The sequence below is a fragment of the Trichomycterus rosablanca genome, chromosome 1 (assembly GCF_030014385.1).
Source record: "Trichomycterus rosablanca isolate fTriRos1 chromosome 1, fTriRos1.hap1, whole genome shotgun sequence".
Lineage (NCBI taxonomy): Eukaryota > Metazoa > Chordata > Actinopteri > Siluriformes > Trichomycteridae > Trichomycterus > Trichomycterus rosablanca.
In genome coordinates this window covers 82,308,234-82,328,870 of record NC_085988.1, presented here as the reverse complement: position 1 = coordinate 82,328,870, position 20,637 = coordinate 82,308,234, and the positions used below count along the sequence as shown (strand labels likewise).

Here is a 20,637-nt window from a genome sequence, read left to right as displayed (position 1 = left end):
TTATTTTCAGGTTTGGTTACTTTCAAGACTTTACTAAGACTTTACTAAGTTTGGTTAATTTTCAAGACTAAGTTTTTTTTCCAGGACTAAATTTGATTTATGTTCAGGATTAAGTGTGGTTTATTTTCAGGACTATTTGGTTTATTGTCAGGATTTATTTTATTATTTTTAGTTTGGTTTATTGTCAGGATTTATTTTATTATTTTTAGTTTGGTTTATTGTCAGACGCTACCGTGTGAATCTAATCTAAGACCCACCCAGAATGCTGAGTTCTTTAACCCAGTGTTTTTCTCTCTGGTCAGGGTTTGGCTGGAGGCGGATCCGCTGCGCTTTAGTGCATTTTGCGCTCTTTTCTAAACCCTATTGCGCACCGCTGCAGTCCTCGCGCTAAGATGTTGCTGCTGGTCCTGATCGCTGCGTCTTGTACCCGGGTAACACTGAGCCAGAATGACTATGATTACGATTTATCTGTTCTAGAGCAGGACCTGCTTCAGGATGAAGTGTTTTCTGAACTGGATCCGCACACTGTGAGTCCCGCGTTAATTTCAGTATTTAAACATCCAAAATTGATAAACTGAGTCTTATATTGGCTTTTATTAATTAACTAATTAATGTGTGTTTTAATGAACCCAGGCTCCAGTCAGGCTCCCGCGCCAGGTGAGACTGGTAAGAGCTAGTTTTTTATTTATTTATTTACACTTGGTTTCCATTGCTTAAGTGTTTATTAAAAACCAGATCTTGGATGCTCCAGCGGTGCAGTGAACACAGTGCTGTGTTTGTTCATAATTTACACCAACACAGCTCACCTACCTGAGCAAAGCTTTTAATCAAACTGGGAAAGTCTCTAATAGGGAAGAACGGGGATGTTTAGAACAGTTTTCATTTTTGTGTATCACAGCTCTCCATACAATTCTAAAAACAGCTTATTTAAGGCTTCTGTTATGAGGTAATATGACTGTGTGAAAATAAGAATTATTCAACCCCAACTTCCAGTACATATATTATCCTGTTTAATGACTTTGTGCTTATAAACACAAAAATCACTATTTGGTTACATTTTTACATTACATTATATCTGAGGGTGGCACGATGGCTCAGTGGGTAGCACTGTCACCTCACAGGTTCCATCCCCAGGTGGGGCATGTGCATGTTCTCCCAGTGTTTGCGTGGATTTCCTCCTGGAGCTCCGGTTTCCTCCCACAGTCCAAAGACATGCAAGTGAGGTGAATTGAAAACACAAAATTGTCCATGAGTGTGTTTCTGTCCGTTTCTGTTATGAATGTAACCAAAGTGTGTAAAACATGATGTTAAAATCCTAATAAATAAATAAACATATCATATCTGGTGGTAGTTACAGCTTTAATATGTCAGGATATATTTTTACAAATAATGGGGATAGTGTGGCATGGTGGTGCACCTTAAAGTAAGTAGATTGATTCCTTGGTTGGGTGGCTAAGGTCCTTTCTGTGTGGAGTTTGCATGTTCTCCCTGTGCCTGAGTGCGTTTCTTCAAGGTGCTGCTAAGAAACCACTGATTATAAGGTAATGGCAACTCATAAAAGTGAAGTGTAGACAGTTAAATTCTGATGCAATTGTAACTATTCAAAATCAAATCCATAGCAGAATAAAATCCACTTTAAATTTATAGAAGATATTTATTTAAAAGTAGCACAGTTGGTAGAGTAGGTGCTGCACAGCAGCACCGCTCCAGAGGACCAGGGTTTTATGTTCGTCTCCAGTCACAGTGTCTGAGGAGTTTTGTTTTTTCTCCTCTGCAAGTGGCTTGGCTGCTCTATTGACTAATCCCTGCTCTGGATTAGTGCCCTGTCTGTGCCCAGTGTTTTTGGCTGGCATCGTACTTACTGCAATCCTGACCAGGGTTAAGCGGTTATTGAAAATAGACAAGTGTATAAAAATAGAGTGGTACTTTTTAACTCAACGTCCCATGAACTCAAAATCTTTGAAACTTGACGCCCTCCATCGAAAAATTTGTACTCTTAAACTCAACGTTTCTCTTAAACTCAACGTGTTTAGTTTGTTTTAAAAAATATATATATTTATTTCATTTTAAATGAACAATAAACAGTCGCTTTGTTCAGCGCTCGGCTTAAGCGGTGCAGTAAAACGTCATCAAAGTGCGAATGTGTGGAATAACCATCAGATCAAGTCTGAAAGCTCCACATGTATCTGTGTGTATCTGGATTTTCCTCACTGTTTCACTTTTAAACTTGTGTTACAGCTAGAGCTTCTTAGAAATTGTGAGAATCAGCTTTTTATTTCATTGTTTTTATATTATATTTGTGTTATTTTCAGTGTATAAGTGTCAAAACCTCATTATTTTACATTAGAATAAATATATGCAGTTCCACGGGACCATGGCACGCATTAACAGGCTTCCCATACATTCTTATGGGAAAAAATACCTTAAAACTCAATGCTTTTCAAACTCAACACAACTCCCAGAACCAACTGACTTTGAGTTTCAGGGTACCACTGCATTAGAGTTTTGTCAAGCTGCAGTTTAATTCTGTCAAACATCCAGAATTACGTAGTGTATTAAGCAGTGTTATTTATAGGGGACACTTATGTATGTCAAATACATGTTCAAAATTATGTGGACACCCCTCTTAATTTATTCATTTATTTATTAGGATTTTAACATCAACAGGTTACTGGTTACACAAGATTCATCAGTTCAAGTTTAATATCAAACACAGTCATGAACAATTTAGTATCTCCAATTCACCTCACTTGCACGAATTTGGACTGTGATGAAACCGGAGCACCAGGAGGAAACCCACATAGACACAGGGAGAACATGCAAACTCCACACAGAAAGGACCTGGACCGCTCCACCTGGGAATCGAACCCAGGAGAGCCACCCACTGAGCCACTTTGCCCCCCCCCCCCCATTATGAAGTTTATATATAAGTTATAAGTTATATATTATATGAAATACACCGATCAGCCATAACATTAAAACCACCTCCTTGTTTCTACACTCACTGTTTATTTTATCAGCTCCACTTACCATATAGAAGCACTTTGTAGTTCTACAATTACTGACTGTAGTCCATCTGTTTCTCTGCATGCTTTGTTAGCCCCCTTTCATGCTGTTCTTCAATGGTCAGGACCACTACAAAGCAGGTATTATTTAGGTGGTGGATCATTCTCAGCACTGCAGTGACACTGACATGGTGGTGGTGTGTTAGTGTCTGTTGTGCTGGTATGAGTGGATCAGACACAGCAGCGCTGATGGAGTTTTTAAACACCTCATTGTCACTGCTGGACTGAGAATAGTCCACCAACCAAAAATATATCAGCCAACAGCACCCCATGGGTAGCGTTCTCTGACCACTGATGAAGGTCTAGAAGATGACCGACTCAAACAGCAGCAATAGATGAGCGATCGTCTCTGACTTTACATGTACAAAGTGGACCAACTAGGTAGGAGTGTCTAATAGAGTGGACAGTGAGTGGACACAGTATTTAAAAACTCCAGCAGCACTGCTGTGTCTGATCCACTCATACCAGCACAACACACACTAACGCACCACCACCATGTCAGTAATTGTAGAACTAAAAAGTGCTTCTATGTGGTAAGTGGAGCTGATAAAATGGACAGTGAGTGTAGAAACAAGGAGGTGGTTTTAATGTTATGGCTGATCGATGTAAATTCCATGCTTCTAATATGTGACAACAGTTTGGGGATGGTCCTTTTCTGTTTCAACATTTTTTGTCCTGGAATCTGTAAGGTTGTTTCGAGAGAATGTCCACTGTAAAAAGTGCTGTACAAATACATTTCACTTGACTTGATGAGTTGGAACTTCAATAATTAGTGCTTGACTGGGGTTAAACATTCCCAGAGTCACACTCCAAAAATTGTGCTGCATGATCCAGTACTAGTACTATAATGTAAATGAGTAAATATATGTATTTTTCTTTTCAGATCACTAGGCCGCACATCCATGAGCTCACGATCTCCACCACCATCATGTCGCGCTACGCCTTCACCGCCGTGTCCTGCACCATTTGGAACAGACAGAGTGCCGCTGCTGAGGGGGTTTTTCAGTTTCACATCCCAGCAGCCGCCTACGTCTCCAACTTCACAATGTGAGCACAACACAGCTGTAGCATGTGTACTAAAACTGTTTTCATGCATATCTCTTATCCATGTGCACCTGCTTTCACAGCTCTAATGCTGACAAATCCTCAGTGCTCAGAGCAAAAATATGGACCGTGGGAATTTCTGAGGGTTGAATTAAGACACAGTGTTCAGTTACAGTGTGTTCAGGGTCTGTTTTCATCTCAGCTTTACCTTGTGAGCTTCACACGACTGCTGAGAAGGTCGACAATCTAGTTCCAACATCACTATGGATGTGTTCACGCTTTTTAAGTGCAATGTAATGTTTGAGAGGTTTAAACACTTGATTATCACAGGTCAATCACAGGTCAGAGGTTAACAATGTGTCTTCTAGTGTTAAGCTGTGACCTGTGATTGACCTCTGATAATGATAAAACAGTTCTGATAATATCTGTTCAACATCACGTCGTTTATCATCAATAAAACTGTTTTAACCTCCCAAAAAACAATTACTGAAATGATTATGATGCAAACACACTCTGCGATCTTACTGGTGACCCTGTGACCACTGTTAGCAGTTATTAGTGGTAAGCTTGCCGGCTATCTGATAATCTCCGATAGCTAAAAGTTCTTGCGCATCTTGCTAACAGCTTTGGATTTGGCTATCCTGCTAACACATAATGATCACAATAATTCTGGGTTTTATTTTGTTACAAAATAAACTGCTAATCATGTAAAATCTTACTACAATTTAAATATTTTTGAATGGTAATAAAAAAAATCCCTGAAATTTATGATGCTAATTGAGAGTATACTACTAAATAACCTAAATAAATAAATAAAATAAAATAAATAATAAACTTGTGACCATTACATCTATCAGGCATATAAGTTCATTTATTTATTTAGTTTTTGGCAAGGCAGGTCTGGACAGGGCGGCGATCTATAACAGTGCACCACACACTTCCACCCACACACTCACTCTCACACCTTGAGGCAATTTACAGTAACCAGTACACGTACTGACATGTTTGTGGCCTGTGAGGCAAAGCCTGGAATATCTGGAGTCTGTGGTCAATCCATCACAGGGCTCTGGCACCCACGCCTCCCTCCATAGCCAATCATGTCTATGTAGCCCAGCTGGCTGTTGTACTACTGAGATTTGAACCCAGATTTCAGCTGTGGACTGGCGTAAGAGATCTGTGTGTCACCCAAGCGACACACCCTAATATTAAATATGGATATTGAATTGACTTTGAAAAATAGGATCAGGATATTTCTGCTTTTTTGAAACTCAAAGTCATTTGATTAGTCTAGAACTGAAGTACAGCCAACAGTTTAATACTATGGTCCCCTTTTTTCTATTTATTTATGCATATCCTTCTTTTTCTCCCGATTTAGTGTAGTCAATTTGTTTTCCCCTGCTGTGAATCCTGATTGCGTTTGAGGAGGGTATATTGCTGCTCACGTGCCCTCCGACGCGTGCGCAGTCCTACTGGACCCCTTCTTTACACCTCGGTCTGCTAACCAGGGTCCTTGCACAGCGTTAGAAGACCACACCCAACCGTCCAATCATTTCCCCACCCAGCAGACACGGTGGCCAATGTGTGTCTGCTGCTGTCACAGCTAATTGTGCCCGCTAAATGGCACCCAGCTGACCAGTAGCAGAGCCAAGATTCGAACCGGGCATGGGCCCTTTTTTGAACTTGTGTTATGACGTGTGTGTGGTTTGTGAGACCAGTTTTTGCTGTTTGAGTGTTTAATAACTTCTGACTGAACCGTTTCTACTCCTAGGACTCAGAACTGCCTTTATAAAGGACAGTCGAACATCTCACTGGCTCTGAGTAGAAAATCAATAATATAAAACAACACAGATACTCTTGTGCCTGAAACGTCAGTCATCCTCAACACTGTGACCCTGATTTACTAATATCTGGGTATGGAGACCTCCAAAAATGTGCTGATTAACTTAAATATTTTCTTTATTTTGTGTGTCCTCCCTAAAGCTCAAACTTATAAGGTATATAAAATAAACAAAGGTGGTACTTAAAACAGCAAACCCTGATTAGCCATTGTTCCTCCCACTACAGGCGATCATGTCTGTGTTGGCGCCCTGTCTGGATCTTAGCACTGGTGGGCTAGTGTGTTTTACCGCTGCGCCACCAGAGCACCCTAGTGCAATGTATGTGTCGGGAAGATCTAAAATCAGTAATTCAGAGAGGTGACCATATAGTGTACGTATTTTATTGCCATTGTTAATAAAACCAGCTTGGCTAAAATGTTAGCATTTACATTAGTGTCATTTAGCAGACGCTTTTATCCAAAGCGACTTACAATTATTACTGAACACATTGCAAGCAATGTAGGGTTAAGGGCCTTGCTCAGGGACTCAACAGTGGCAACATAGTGATGGTGGAACTTGAACCGGCAACCTCATGATTACTAGTCCAGTACCTTAACCGCTGAGCTACCACTGTCCAGTTAGCGCTTACTTAAAAACCAGCACATTTTACCCTAGGGCGTTGGATGGGTAACACTGTTGCCTCACAGCAAGACGGTCCTGGGTTTGATCCCCAGGTGGAGCGGTCTGGGTCCTTTTCCAGGTCTGTGTGGAGTTTGCATGTTCTCCCCCTGTCTGGGTGGGTTTCCTCCGGGTGCTCCAGTTTCCTCCCACAGTACAAAGACGTTCAAGTGAGGTGAACTGGAGATACAAAATTGTCCATGACTGTGTTTGATACTAAACTTGTGAACTGATGAATCTTGTGTAACCAGTAACCACCATTTCTGTCATGAATATAACCAAAGTGTAAAACATGACATTAAAATCCTATAAATAAATAATAAACAAACATTTCACCCTGAATCAGCAACAAACCTGTATTAGGTATAATCATGCAGAACAACCTGGACATTAGTGAATGTCTATGGCATGTTGAGCTTAGCTTGGTTGATAGTGGAAGCACAGTGCTAAGAAAAATATTGTGATTTTAAATCCATGCCCTGTCAAGCTACCACTGTTGGGCCCTCAAGCAATAATCTTAATAATAAGTAATAAGAATATGTACATTATAAAATAAATGTACTTGAATGCTATTTGATTGTTATTATTTATCATGACCAAATGATCTATTTCAGATTTGTTTGATGAGAAAGGTTACCAAAGGGCCTGTGACTGTTCGGATTAGTGTTAACTTCACAAACACATACAGGCAGACGAACACTGAGCTTGAACACTGCACCAACAAGTTTTCTAGTTATTAACATTTGAAACAAATGTCAACATGGACCAAAATGCCAAAAGACTGGTTCCAACACTATGTGGATTCATGACCCAAAGAATTGAGGCTGTTTTGGAAGAAAAAAATAGTGTTCCTAATAAAGTGTATCCTAATAAAGTCTATGTGTATGGTGCTGTGAAAGTCATGCTAACTTGCTATCATGTTGACTCTGTGGTAACAGGATTGTGGGAGGTAAAGTCTTCCCCAGTCAGATAAAAGCAAAGGAGAAGAAACTAAAGAAGGATGGAGGGGACAATGGTAAACCAAAGATCAAGGATCACACACAGGGCAGGTAAGGACATTTCCTCTTCCCTCATAGACATTTAAGGAACGTATCATTGAGAAGAGTCACGCTGGGAAAAAAGAACAGACAGTGCAGTCCAGAAAAATAATAATTGATCCCTTTAGAGAGGACTTCAAAGTGAGAAGAGTCAAAGCAGCTATTTGTGGCCATTCCAAACCTAAGTGCTGAGGAACAATTGCTTCAAAGAGTTCCTCTAAACAGTCATTATCAGAGCTGCTAATAGACACGTTGCTCCGATAACCTTTTCTGTCATTACACCCATACATGAATAAACAATGGCAGAAACATTTCAGAGTTAAATAGCTTCAGTTCTGCTGCCTTGACTTACAAACTGGCACCAGTTCAGCAATGATAGACATGAATAAATAAATTATATAATTAATTAATAGCTTGTTTTTGTTTGTCATATAAAGTGGCGGACAGCGAAACTCAGTGGACATTTTTATCCAAAGCCAAGTCAAGTCATATTTATTTGTATAGCGCTTTTACAACAGACATTGTCTCAAAGCAGCTTCACAGATCCCAGAACCAGAAACCCCCTGTTGAGCAGCCGAGGGCAACAGGGGCAAAGACAACTCCCCAAATATTACAAAAAAAGAAACCTTCAGAGGAACCAGACCCAACATGGACCTCCACCAGTGGAGTGGCCGCCTGGCTGTGGTGGAGTTTGACCTTTTAACTTCAAAGAGCTACTACTGCCCCCATACACTGCTGCACTATGTGAACAAAAGTATGTGGACATCTGACCATTGCCTGTTGGAGATTCTATTTAAAAACTTGAGCACTGTGCACCATGACCCCACAATCTTCCAGCCTTCATTATTCAAGCTTTTGTCAAAAAATTGGAGTGTGCCTGCGTGACCTTTTAGTAAACCTGGGTTGTTAGGTTGGACACTGATATTTCAGAAGTATTTAATGGGGTTGTGGTCGAGACTCTGTGCTGGTCACTAGAGTTTTTTATTACAGCAAACTTACAAACCACGTCTTTGCAAACCTTGATATACCATTTTGGCAGCAAAATCAGGGCAATTACTGTAGAGTGTAACTCCGGATTTTGTAGCTTCTGCTGAATAAACCACTATATACACCGATCAGCCATAATATTAAAACCACCTCCTTGTTTCTACACTCACTGTCCATTTTATCAGCTTCACTTACCATAAAGAAGCACTTTGTAGTTCTACAATTACTGACTGTAATTGCATGCTTTGTTCGCCCCCTTTCATGCTGTTCTTCAATGGTCAGAACTCTCCCAGGACCACCACAGAGCAGGTATTATTTAGGTGGTGGATCATTCTCAGCACTGCAGTGACACTGACATGGTGGTGGTGTGTTAGTGTGTGTTGTGCTGGTGTGAGTGGATCAGACACAGCAGCACTGCTGGAGTTTTTAAATACCGTGTCCACTCACTGTCCCCTCTATTAGACACTCCTACCTAGTTGATCCACCTTGTAGATGTAAAGTCAGAGACGATCGCTCATCTATTGCTGCTGTTTGAGTCGGTCATCTTCTAGACCTTCATCAGTGGACACAGGACGCTGCCCACGGGGCGCTGTTGGCTGGATATTTTTGGTTGGAGGACTATTCTCAGTCCAACAGTGACAGTGAGGTGTTTAAAAACTCCAGCAGCGCTGCTGTGTCTGATCCACTCATACCAGCACAACACACACTAACACACCACCACCATGTCAGTGTCACTGCAGCGCTGAGAATGATCCACCACCTGAATAATACCTGCTCTGTGGTGGTCCTGTGGGGGTCCTGACTATTGAAGAACAGCATGAAAGGGGGCTAACAAAGCATGTAGAGAAACAGATGGACTACAGTCAGTAACTGTAGAAATACAAAGTGCTCCTATATGGTAAGTGGAGCTGATAAAACCATCACTTAGCTGCATAATTTACGAAGGCAACTCCATATTAATGTCCACAGTTTTGGAAGGACAAGCTTATGGTCAGGTGTCCACATACCTTTAGTGTACTTAACCATGATGACTTTAGAATAGAATAGCTTCAGTATAGAAAGGAGAATATTACAGAGGATTCTCTTCTCTATAGCAGAAACTCTGTTTGAACACGCCTCAGCAGCTCGTTGACTGAGATGTCCGGTAATCTGATGATCTTCTCTTGGTCCTTTTCCCCGTCTGTCTCTTTGTTGTCCTCAGCGAGGGCGAGATGGAGCTGTTCCGCATGGTTGTCACCATCCCCGGGCAGAATCGCGCCGTGTTCCTGCTGATGTATGAGGAGCTGCTGCAGAGGCGGCTGGGTTATTACGAGCACGTGACCAGCGTTCGGCCCATGCAGCTGGTCAGAAGTCTCAGAGTGACCGTCACCATCGTGGAACATTCGCGCATCAAGAACCTCAAGGTGCTGCCACTGCGCAACAGCAAAACAGCCTCCGGCAACAACAATACAGAAGGTAGTTCCTACTAAGAAGCAGTAAATATGATCAGTGATGTGACTTACCGTAATGTTTTTAGTGAACATCTCAAAGCCATCAGCGAGTCTGAAACATCTGTAGAGCTACAGGTTGCTTATGGACACCGCTTATCCAAACAGGGTTGGCAGGAGGGGGAGGAGGGGGGGGGGGGGGTGCTGGAGCCTATCCCAGCTTATCAATGGGTGCAAGGCTCACAGTAACACCCTGGATGGGGTGCCAGTCCATCGCAGGGCAGACACACACACACACACACACACCCATTTACCTATAGGGCAATTCAGTGTCTCCAATTTACCTGACTGCATGTTTTTGGACTGTTGGAGGAAACCGGAGCTCCTGGAGGAAACCCACGCAGACACGGGGAGAACATGCAAACTCTGTACAGAAAGAGTATCGAACTGAGGATCGAACCCAGGACCTTCTTGCTGTGAGGCGACAGTGCTACCCACTTAGCCACCGTGCCGTTGTACATTTTGATGAATGTACTATGAAACTATTAATCTTATTTCATTTTCATTTTTACATCCACTTTATCCTGGTCAGGGTTGCAGTGCATCCACTTTTCCTGACCAGGATAAAGGGGCGCAATGCAGTAACACACCTCAGAGAGGATGCCAATCCATCTCATGGCCCTTGCCATTTCTCAGACATACTCAATCATGTCTGTATGTAGATGCCCTGATATAATGGATATAAAGGGAAGGCCATTTTCTCAGTTCCGTTTTCCCAAACTTGGATACAAGTTGGAAGCAAATAATTTTTTTATAGAATTTATTTTACATATTTTATAAAATATATTTTATAAGCAATGGCTATGGCTGAAACTACATGAAAAAGTTTGTGAACTCTTCAGAAATACCTGAAATTTGACATTTACTTTTTACATTTACAAATATGGGCGGCACCGCGGTTCAGTCACCTCAGAGCAAGAAGGTCCTGGGTTCGATTGCCAGACATAGCGATCCGGGTCCTTTCTGTGTAAAGTTTGCATGTTCTTCCTGTATCTGTGTGGGTTTCCTCTGGAAGCTCCGGTTTCCTCCAAAAAGTCCAAAGATGTGCAGTCAGGTTCATTGGAGCTACTAGAAATTGCCCTGGGTGTGGATGTGTGCCTTGTAATAGATCAGGGACCTGTCAGGAACCTTTCACCTAATAAATTAGACCCACCATGACCCTGACCAGGATAAAGCGGGGGTAAAACAGGCAGTGAATGAATTAATGAATGAACTTAAAAAATCTGATCTACATCATAATAACATATCACATTTTCATCTCGTCTTTATTAAACATGATTTATACTGGAAAAAATAGTTGTAGCCTTGGAGTTAAGGTACTGGAGATACTAAAGGTTGCTGCTTTTGGGCCCTTGAGCAAGGCCCTTAACCCATAGTTGCTTAGACAGTATACTGTCACAGTACATAAGTCGCTTTGGATAAAAGCATCTGCTAAATGCTGAAAATGTAAATGTAAAAGTAAGTGTACCCCTGGGTTGAAGAGGTGACTTTTGTCTATAAAAGGCAACACAGTGTCTGCTCTGCTCAAGTCCTGTTGACGTTAACCATGAACATGCCGCGCCCCTAACAAAATTCCAAATGTGCTTACAGTTAAGGTGAGCATGCCGCCCTCCACCGTCATCAAACAGAACGACACCTTCTGCAAGATCACCTTCACCCCCAACATTATTCATCAGGCCAAGATCTCTAGAAATGGCAACCTGGGGGATTTCGTGGTACGCTATGATGTGGAGAGAGAGATCGGCATCGGGGACATTCAGGTACACAATAACAGGGCTTCAGGTTTAAAACTGTCATACAAGCTGAAGAGTGCAGATTACACATCATGTACAAATAAAGACATGTACAATACATGGCTCATAAATGTTAGAAGGAGCGATCAGCGATGTCAAAGGAGGTGTTTGCAAGCCCGTGGCCAATTATGACCATCATAGGCATTGTCCATGTGGTGGGGGTCGCAAATGCAATAGTGAATTAAATATGATTTAAACTGGGAAAATAACTGAACAAAAACAGAGTAAAAATCACTAGTGTGGCATTAAGGACCCATTCAACCCTAAAACACTCATATTAGTTCTTAAATTGTCTTATGAGTGTGTAATGAGAGTCTAAGGTGAGGTGAAATGACATCATGGTGTTGAAACTCGGCGGAGTCGGAGCCCTTGAGAAACTCTCAGTGAGGAATTACGAGCTGGAGAGTGTTCGATTACGTTTCAGAGGCTGGAAACTTTCCACATTTCACTCGCTCTTGAACGCAGAATTAAGCAGTGCTGTAACAATGCGGCACTGTTTGTGTTGGGTTTGTGTCTCTGGGCAACCGGTTTAGAAACCGTGTCAGACTCGCATAGTGTTTATTGACTCACTCGTTAAAAAACAGGCTGATTGAAAGCTTGATATGAACACCAGTTCTTACACGGACACATATTTTCTCCATTCACTGCTCAGTTCATTTTACTCCCTTGACGCTCTTCCACCCACAGCTGTAGCACAGGACGCACACACACACACACACACGCTGCCGTAACACAAATTAACCGTCGCTTCTACTTCCTCTAGGTGCTGGATGGACACTTCGTGCACTACTTCGCCCCCAAAGACCTTCCCGTCGTACCCAAGAACGTAGTGTTTGTGATCGACACCAGCGCCTCCATGCTGGGCACCAAAATGAAACAGGTGCCGTAAAGCAGCGTTTGTTAGAAACTCACGCTAACATCTGGTGGTGAGGTGGAGACGTGTGGATCAGACACGATCGCTTATTGATCGCAGACTTTTGAGCGTGTCCATTTTTTACGTTCTTGTGCAGCGATACAGTCCAGGTCACGAACTCGAACGAGTTCTTTTATGAGTTCATGGGAAGTTTTCTGAAAATCTGCAGGGTCAGAAATATACATACAGCACTTCAGATTATCGTTACTATGCTGCGACAGCTTTGTGTTTGCCTACAAACTTTGGTTGAGCTGTTAGATGTCGATCCTGGAGCAGAGTCTGTGAACTATGACCAGTCCCACCCTTGTTGCAGCAGCTGGATTGCACTCACTGGATTTTCCCCAAAAATTTCCCTCCAAATCTAGTCACGTCAATTTTGTTATGATTTGTATTTCGCCTCTAATGCTGCAGACCTCAACTCCTGACTGAGGAGGGTTGTGATTAACCCTATGCTTAAACTGGCAGTGATTTTTATCATGGACAACGATTAGCTTGTTAGAGGCAGAGAGAGCCGAAGGGATTCCTTATAACTGATGCTGCTGCACAGAGACGGGAAATACTAGAGATCAGTGCGTGATTCTCCATGCTGGATAAGGATCTCTGGTGCACGTGAAAAGAAGCGGTTGGCTACTGCTCACCTGTTACCCTACGTTCAGACCAGCAGTGTATACCACAACAAAGTGACTGTCTGTCATTAATTTTCAATTAGAGCCGGCAACTCCTAGTGACAGGAGGTGGAGTAAATATTGGTGATGCCCAGAGTCAGTTACTACGTTTTACTTTATACAGATAAGGAGCAAAGCAGACATGTTCCCGCTAAAAATAACAATCCTGAAGGAAAATGGGTCATGTGAAATTGTATAGTGTAGTCTATTACTGTCTGTTCAGTAAATGTGGCTAGAAATCTTGTTAATTAGTTTTTTTAAATCGCTATCGCCTATTTGTGGACCTTTAACACCACAACAATGAGCTTCTCTTCCATCTCTAGTAGGAACTATGTCTAGGAACCAAAAATAACAACGACTCTGTCATAATTGACTCCGCCCACATTTCATCGCTAACATTTGCTCCACCTCCTGTCGCTAGGAATTGTCAGCTCTAACTGAAAATGAATGACAGCCAGTCGTTTTGTCATGTCGTTACGCTGCTGGTCTGAATGTAGGGTAACACGCCCCCTCCGACAAGTGTGCAGCAGCCAACCGCTTCTTTTCACCTGTACCAGAAAGGTTCAGTTTGAGATCTGTATCTGTACATTGTGATCTGTTATGTTGTTCACTTTGTGTGTGTGTGTGTTTGTGATCCATTATGTTGTTTACTTTGTGTGTGTGTGTGTGTGTGTGTGTTTGTGATTCATTACGATGTTCACTTCTGTGTGTGTGTGTGTGTGTGTGTGTGTGTGTGTGTGTTTGTGATCCATTATGTTGTTTACTTTGTGTGTGTGTGTGTGTTTGTGATTCATTACGATGTTCACTTCTGTGTGTGTGTGTGTGTGTGTGTGTGTGTGTGTTTGTGATTCATTACGATGTTCACTTCTGTGTGTGTGTGTGTGTGTATGTGTTTGTGATCCAATATGTTGTTCACTTTGTGTGTGTGTGTGATTCATTATGTTGTTCACTTCTGTGTGTGTGTGTGATCCATTATGTTGTTCACTTCTGTGTGTGTGTAATCCATCATGTTGTTCACTTTGTGTGTAATCCATCATGTTGTTCACTTTGTGTGTGATCCATTATGTTGTTCACTTTGTGTGTGATCCATTATGTTGTTCACTTTGTGTGTGTGTGTGATTCATTATGTTGTTCACTCTGTGTGTGTGTGATTCAGTGTGTTGTTCACTTTGTGTGTGTGTGATTCATTATGTTGTTCACTCTGTGTGTGTGTGATTCAGTGTGTTGTTCACTTTGTGTGTGTGTGTGATCCATTATGTTGATTACTTTGTGTGTGTGTTTGTGATTCATTATGATGTTCACTTCTGTGTGTGTGTATGTGTGTGTGTGTGATTCATTATGTTGTTCACTTCTGTGTGTGTGTAATCCATTATGTTGTTCACTTCTGTGTGTGTGTAATCCATCATGTTGTTCACTTTGTGTGTGATCCATTATGTTGTTCACTTTGTGTGTGATCCATTATGTTGTTCACTTTGTGTGTGTGTGTGATTCATTATGTTGTTCACTCTGTGTGTGTGTGATTCAGTGTGTTGTTCACTTTGTGTGTGTGTGTGATTCATTATGTTGTTCACTCTGTGTGTGTGTGTGTGATTCAGTGTGTTGTTCACTTTGTGTGTGTGTGTGTGTGTGTGTGATCCGTTACGTTGTTCACTTGGTGTGTGTGTGTTTGTGATTCATTACGATGGTTACTTTTGTGTGTGTGTGTGTGTGTGTGATCCGTTGTGTTGTTCACTTTGTGTGTGTGTGTGTGTTTGTGATCCATTATGTTGTTCACCTCTGTGTGTGTGTAATTCATTATGTTGTTCACTTCGTGTGTGTGTGTGTGTGTGTGTGATCCATTATGGTGTTCACTTCTGTGTGTGTGTGTGTGTGTGATCCATTATGTTGTTTACCTCTGTGTGTGTGTGTGTGTGTGTTTGTGATCCATTATGTTGTTCAATGTTTGTACTTTATCTGACAGACTAAAGAAGCTCTGTTCACCATACTGAGTGACCTGCGTCCGAACGACCGCTTCAACTTCATTTCTTTCTCCAACCGAGTGAGAGTGTGGCAGCCGGGCAAGCTGGTGCCCGTCACGCCGAACAATGTCCGTGATGCCAAGAAGTTCATCTATTTGATCGCACCCAACAGAGGTACCACGCCTTACTCTGTTGTTCCTTTCTTTATTTCCCTCTGCCGTAACACGTAGCACCAGAGGAAGATTTTTATTGACTTACAAACTTTTTAGAGAAGGAGATTATGTTGCTTTTCAGCTTGTATGTATAGAACAGTACTGACAGAGAAAAACTAATATTTATACACCAAAAATTATTACCACTGTCTGCACATTCTTCTACGACAAGAAGAAAACAACTTTTGCAGCACTGTGGTTCAGTTTTAACCCACTGATCTCGACTAATTGACTCATTTTCATTTTTTATATGAGAGTCAGAAGATTGGCAAGGTCGTGCAAAAAACCTCACCTGAACCTTTAACCAGCGTTGAGTTAATTCATATTATTTTTTATTAATTTATTACAACCCCAAATCAGAAAAAGTTGGGACAGCATGGACAATGCAAATAATAAAAAACACAGAGTTTCTTAAATTTACTTTGACTTTTATTTGATGTCAGACAGGATGAACCTGAGATATTTCATCTTTTATCTACTCAACTTCATTTCATTTATTAATAAACATCCATTCCTGCATTGCAGACCTGCAACACATTCCAAAAAAAGTTGGGACAGTAAAGCATTTACCACTTTGTAATGTTGTCATTCCTTTTCAACACACTTAAAAGATGTTGGGGACAGGTCAGGACTGCAGGCAGGCCCGTCCAGTACCCGTACCCTCTTCTTTCGCAGCCGTGCCTTTGTAATGTGTGCAGCAGGTGGTTTTGCATTGTCTTGTTGAAAAATGCTGGACGTCTCTGGAAAAAACGACGTCTTCAAGGCAGCAACATGTTGCTCTAAATCTCAACGTACTTTTCTGCATTAATGCTGCCATCACAGAAGTGTAAATTACCTTTGCCAAGGGCACTGACACGCCCCCATACCATGACAGACCCTGGTACTGACACACCCCATACCATGACAGACCCTGGTACTGACACAGTCCCATACCATGACAGACCCTGGCTTTTGGACTTGTTTCTGATAACAGTCTGGATCCTTTTAGTCCGCTAGCACACAGCGTTTATTTTTTCCAAAAAAGACCTGGAATGTTGATTCATCTGACCACAATACACATTTCCACTGTGTGATGGCCCATCCTAGATGTCTTCGAGCCCAGAGAAGTCGACGCCGCTTCTATACATTAACATAAGGCTTCTTTTTTTCACAGTAAAGTTTTAAGTGGCATTTGTGCATGTAACACCGTATCATAGAGCTTGATAAAGGTTTGATAAACTAATCCCTCACCCATGTGGTTATATCAGCTGTTGTTGAGTGGCGGTTCTTGGTGCAGTGCCGTCTGAGGGATGGAAGATCATGGGCGTTCAGCTTAAGCTTGCGCCCTTGGCCTTTACGCACCGAAGTTCCTCCCGATTCCTTAAATGGTTTAATGATATTATGCACTGTAGAGGAAGAAATATGCAAATCCCTTCCAATCTTTCTTTGAGGTTCATTGTTTTTAAACATTTCAATAATTTTCTCACACATTTGTTGACAAACTGGATCCTCTGATCATCTTTCACCTCATTACTAGCCGTAAATTGCCCCTGTCCAAACTTTTTTTGGAATGTGCTGCAGGCCTGAAATACAGGAATGGATGTTTATTAATAAATGAAATGAAGTTAAGCATATAAAACATGAAATATCTCAGGTTCATCCTGTCTGACATCAAATAAAAGTCAAAGAAAGTGTAAGAAACACTGTAATTTTTTTTTATTTGCATCATTTTTTCATCCTGTCCCAACTTTTTCTGATTTGGGGTTGTATATTTTATATTTATTTTATTCATTCATATTATATATATTATATATATATATATTAGGGCTGTCATGCGATTAAAAACTTTAATCGAGATTAATCGCAATTAACGCAAACTGATAATTAAGTAAAATTTGAACAGTTATGCACATTTTTATTGCAAGAACCATTTCTAGATGCAACACCAGTGGTGTAACTAGGTGCTCATGAGCCCCAGTTCAAAAAAAAAAATTTGGGCCCCCTCAACAAATTGCACATGCTGATGGCTGAACAGAATGAACTAAAGGTTGAAGATGCCGTATAAAACCAGATCCGGTGTCGACAGAACACCCCGGACTTTGGACATACTGCTTTATAGAGTCCAGTGTGATCCACCTAACAGCAGTGTTTGTAAAGTTCTGTGTACAGTTCATGTGCTTTACATCCTAATTCATCTGAAATACAGTTCATTACCACAGAGACACAGATTTACGTGGCACAAACAGCCAAATAAAAAGTTAGATTTAAATTTTAATCTTGATTACGTTTTTTTAATCGCGATTAAAATTAACGCGTTAATCGCGTTAATTAACACGTTAAATGACAGCCCTAATATATACAGTATATATATATATATATACAGTGTATCACAAAAGTGAGTACACCCCTCACATTTCTGCAAATATTTTATTATATCTTTTCATGGGACAACACTATAGAAATAAAACTTGGATATAACTTAGAGTAGTCAGTGTACAACTTGTATAGCAGTGTAGATTTACTGTCTTCTGAAAATAACTCAACACACAGCCATTAATGTCTAAATGGCTGGCAACATAAGTGAGTACACCCCACAGTGAACATGTCCAAATTGTGCCCAAAGTGTCAATATTTTGTGTGACCACCATTATTATCCAGCACTGCCTTAACCCTCCTGGGCATGGAATTCACCAGAGCTGCACAGGTTGCTACTGGAATCCTCTTCCACTCCTCCATGATGACATCACGGAGCTGGTGGATGTTAGACACCTTGAACTCCTCCACCTTCCACTTGAGGATGCGCCACAGGTGCTCAATTGGGTTTAGTCCATCACCTTTACCTTCAGCTTCCTCAGCAAGGCAGTTGTCATCTTGGAGGTTGTGTTTGGGGTCGTTATCCTGTTGGAAAACTGCCATGAGGCCCAGTTTTCGAAGGGAGGGGATCATGCTCTGTTTCAGAATGTCACAGTACATGTTGGAATTCATGTTTCCCTCAATGAACTGCAGCTCCCCAGTGCCAGCAACACTCATGCAGCCCAAGACCATGATGCTACCACCACCATGCTTGACTGTAGGCAAGATACAGTTGTCTTGGTACTTCTCACCAGGGCGCCGCCACACATGCTGGACACCATCTGAGCCAAACAAGTTTATCTTGGTCTTGTCAGACCACAGGGCATTCCAGTAATCCATGTTCTTGGACTGCTTGTCTTCAGCAAACTGTTTGCGGGCTTTCTTGTGCGTCAGCTTCCTTCTGGGATGACGGCCATGCAGACCGAGTTGATGCAGTATGCGGCGTATGGTCTGAGCACTGACAGGCTGACCTCCCACGTCTTCAACCTCTGCAGCAATGCTGGCAGCACTCATGTGTCTATTTTTTAAAGCCAACCTCTGGATATGACGCCGAACACGTGGACTCAACTTCTTTGGTCGACCCTGGCGAAGCCTGTTCCGAGTGGAACCTGTCCTGGAAAACCGCTGTATGACCTTGGCCACCATGCTGTAGCTCAGTTTCAGGGTGTTAGCAATCTTCTTATAGCCCAGGGCATCTTTGTGGAGAGCAACAATTCTATTTCTCACATCCTCAGAGAGTTCTTTGCCATGAGGTGCCATGTTGAATATCCAGTGGCCAGTATGAGAGAATTGTACCCAAAACACCAAATTTAACAGCCCTGCTCCCCATTTACACCTGGGACCTTGACACATGACACCAGGGAGGGACAACGACACATTTGGGCACAATTTGGACATGTTCACTGTGGGGTGTACTCACTTATGTTGCCAGCTATTTAGACATTAATGGCTGTGTGTTGAGTTATTTTCAGAAGACAGTAAATCTACACTGCTATACAAGCTGTACACTGACTACTCTAAGTTATATCCAAGTTTTATTTCTATAGTGTTGTCCCATGAAAAGATATAATGAAATATTTGCAGAAATGTGAGGGGTGTACTCACTTTTGTGATACACTGTATATATATACAGTGTATCACAAAAGTGAGTACACCCCTGACATTTCTGCAGATATTTAAGTATATCTTTTCATGGGACAACACTGACAAAATGACACTTTGACACAATGAAAAGTAGTCTGTGTGCAGCTTATATAACAGTGTAAATTTATTCTTCCCTCAAAATAACTCAATATACAGCCATTAATGTCTAAACCACCGGCAACAAAAGTGAGTACACCCCTAAGAGACTACACCCCTAAATGTCCAAATTGAGCACTGCTTGTCATTTTCCCTCCAAAATGTCATGTGATTTGTTAGTGTTACTAGGTCTCAGGTGTGCATAGGGAGCAGGTGTGTTCAATTTAGTAGTACAGCTCTCACACTCTCTCATACTGGTCACTGAAAGTTCCAACATGGCACCTCATGGCAAAGAACTCTCTGAGGATCCTAAAAGACGAATTGTTGCGCTACATGAAGATGGCCAAGGCTACAAGAAGATTGCCAACACCCTGAAACTGGGCTGCAGCACAGTGGCCAAGATCATCCAGCGTTTTAAAAGAGCAGGGTCCACTCAGAACAGACCTCGCGTTGGTCGTCCAAAGAAGCTGAGTGCACGTGCTCAGCGTCACATCCAACTGCTGTCTTTGAAAGATAGGCACAGGAGTGCTGTCAGCATTGCTGCAGAGATTGAAAAGGTGGGGGGTCAGCCTGTCAGTGCTCAGACCATACGCCGCACACTACATCAAATTGGTCTGCATGGCTGTCACCTCAGAAGGAAGCCTCTTCTGAAGTCTCTACACAAGAAAGCCTGCAAACAGTTTGCTGAAGACATGTCAACAAAGGACATGGATTACTGGAACCATGTCCTATGGTCTGATGAGACCAAGATTAATTTGTTTGGTTCAGATGGTCTCAAGCATGTGTGGCGGCAATCAGGTGAGGGGTACAAAGATAAGTGTGTCATGCCTACAGTCAAGCATGGTGGTGGGAATGCCATGGTCTGGGGCTGCATGAGTGCAGCAGGTGTTGGGGAGTTACATTTCATTGA

The 20,637-nt window shown here is 41.9% G+C and overlaps 1 protein-coding gene across 1 annotated transcript in view; it reads left to right on the top strand.

The window, feature by feature from the left end:
• Positions 1-392: 392 nt before the first annotated feature.
• The window catches only part of itih5 (inter-alpha-trypsin inhibitor heavy chain 5), a 39,975-nt gene continuing 19,730 nt past the window's right edge, over positions 393-20,637 (top strand). The window contains 8 exon segments of the mRNA XM_063010941.1: positions 393-527; positions 634-666; positions 3,949-4,112; positions 7,543-7,653; positions 9,830-10,083; positions 11,706-11,875; positions 12,672-12,788; positions 15,447-15,618. Coding sequence (XP_062867011.1) covers positions 393-527; positions 634-666; positions 3,949-4,112; positions 7,543-7,653; positions 9,830-10,083; positions 11,706-11,875; positions 12,672-12,788; positions 15,447-15,618 — 1,156 coding nt within the window.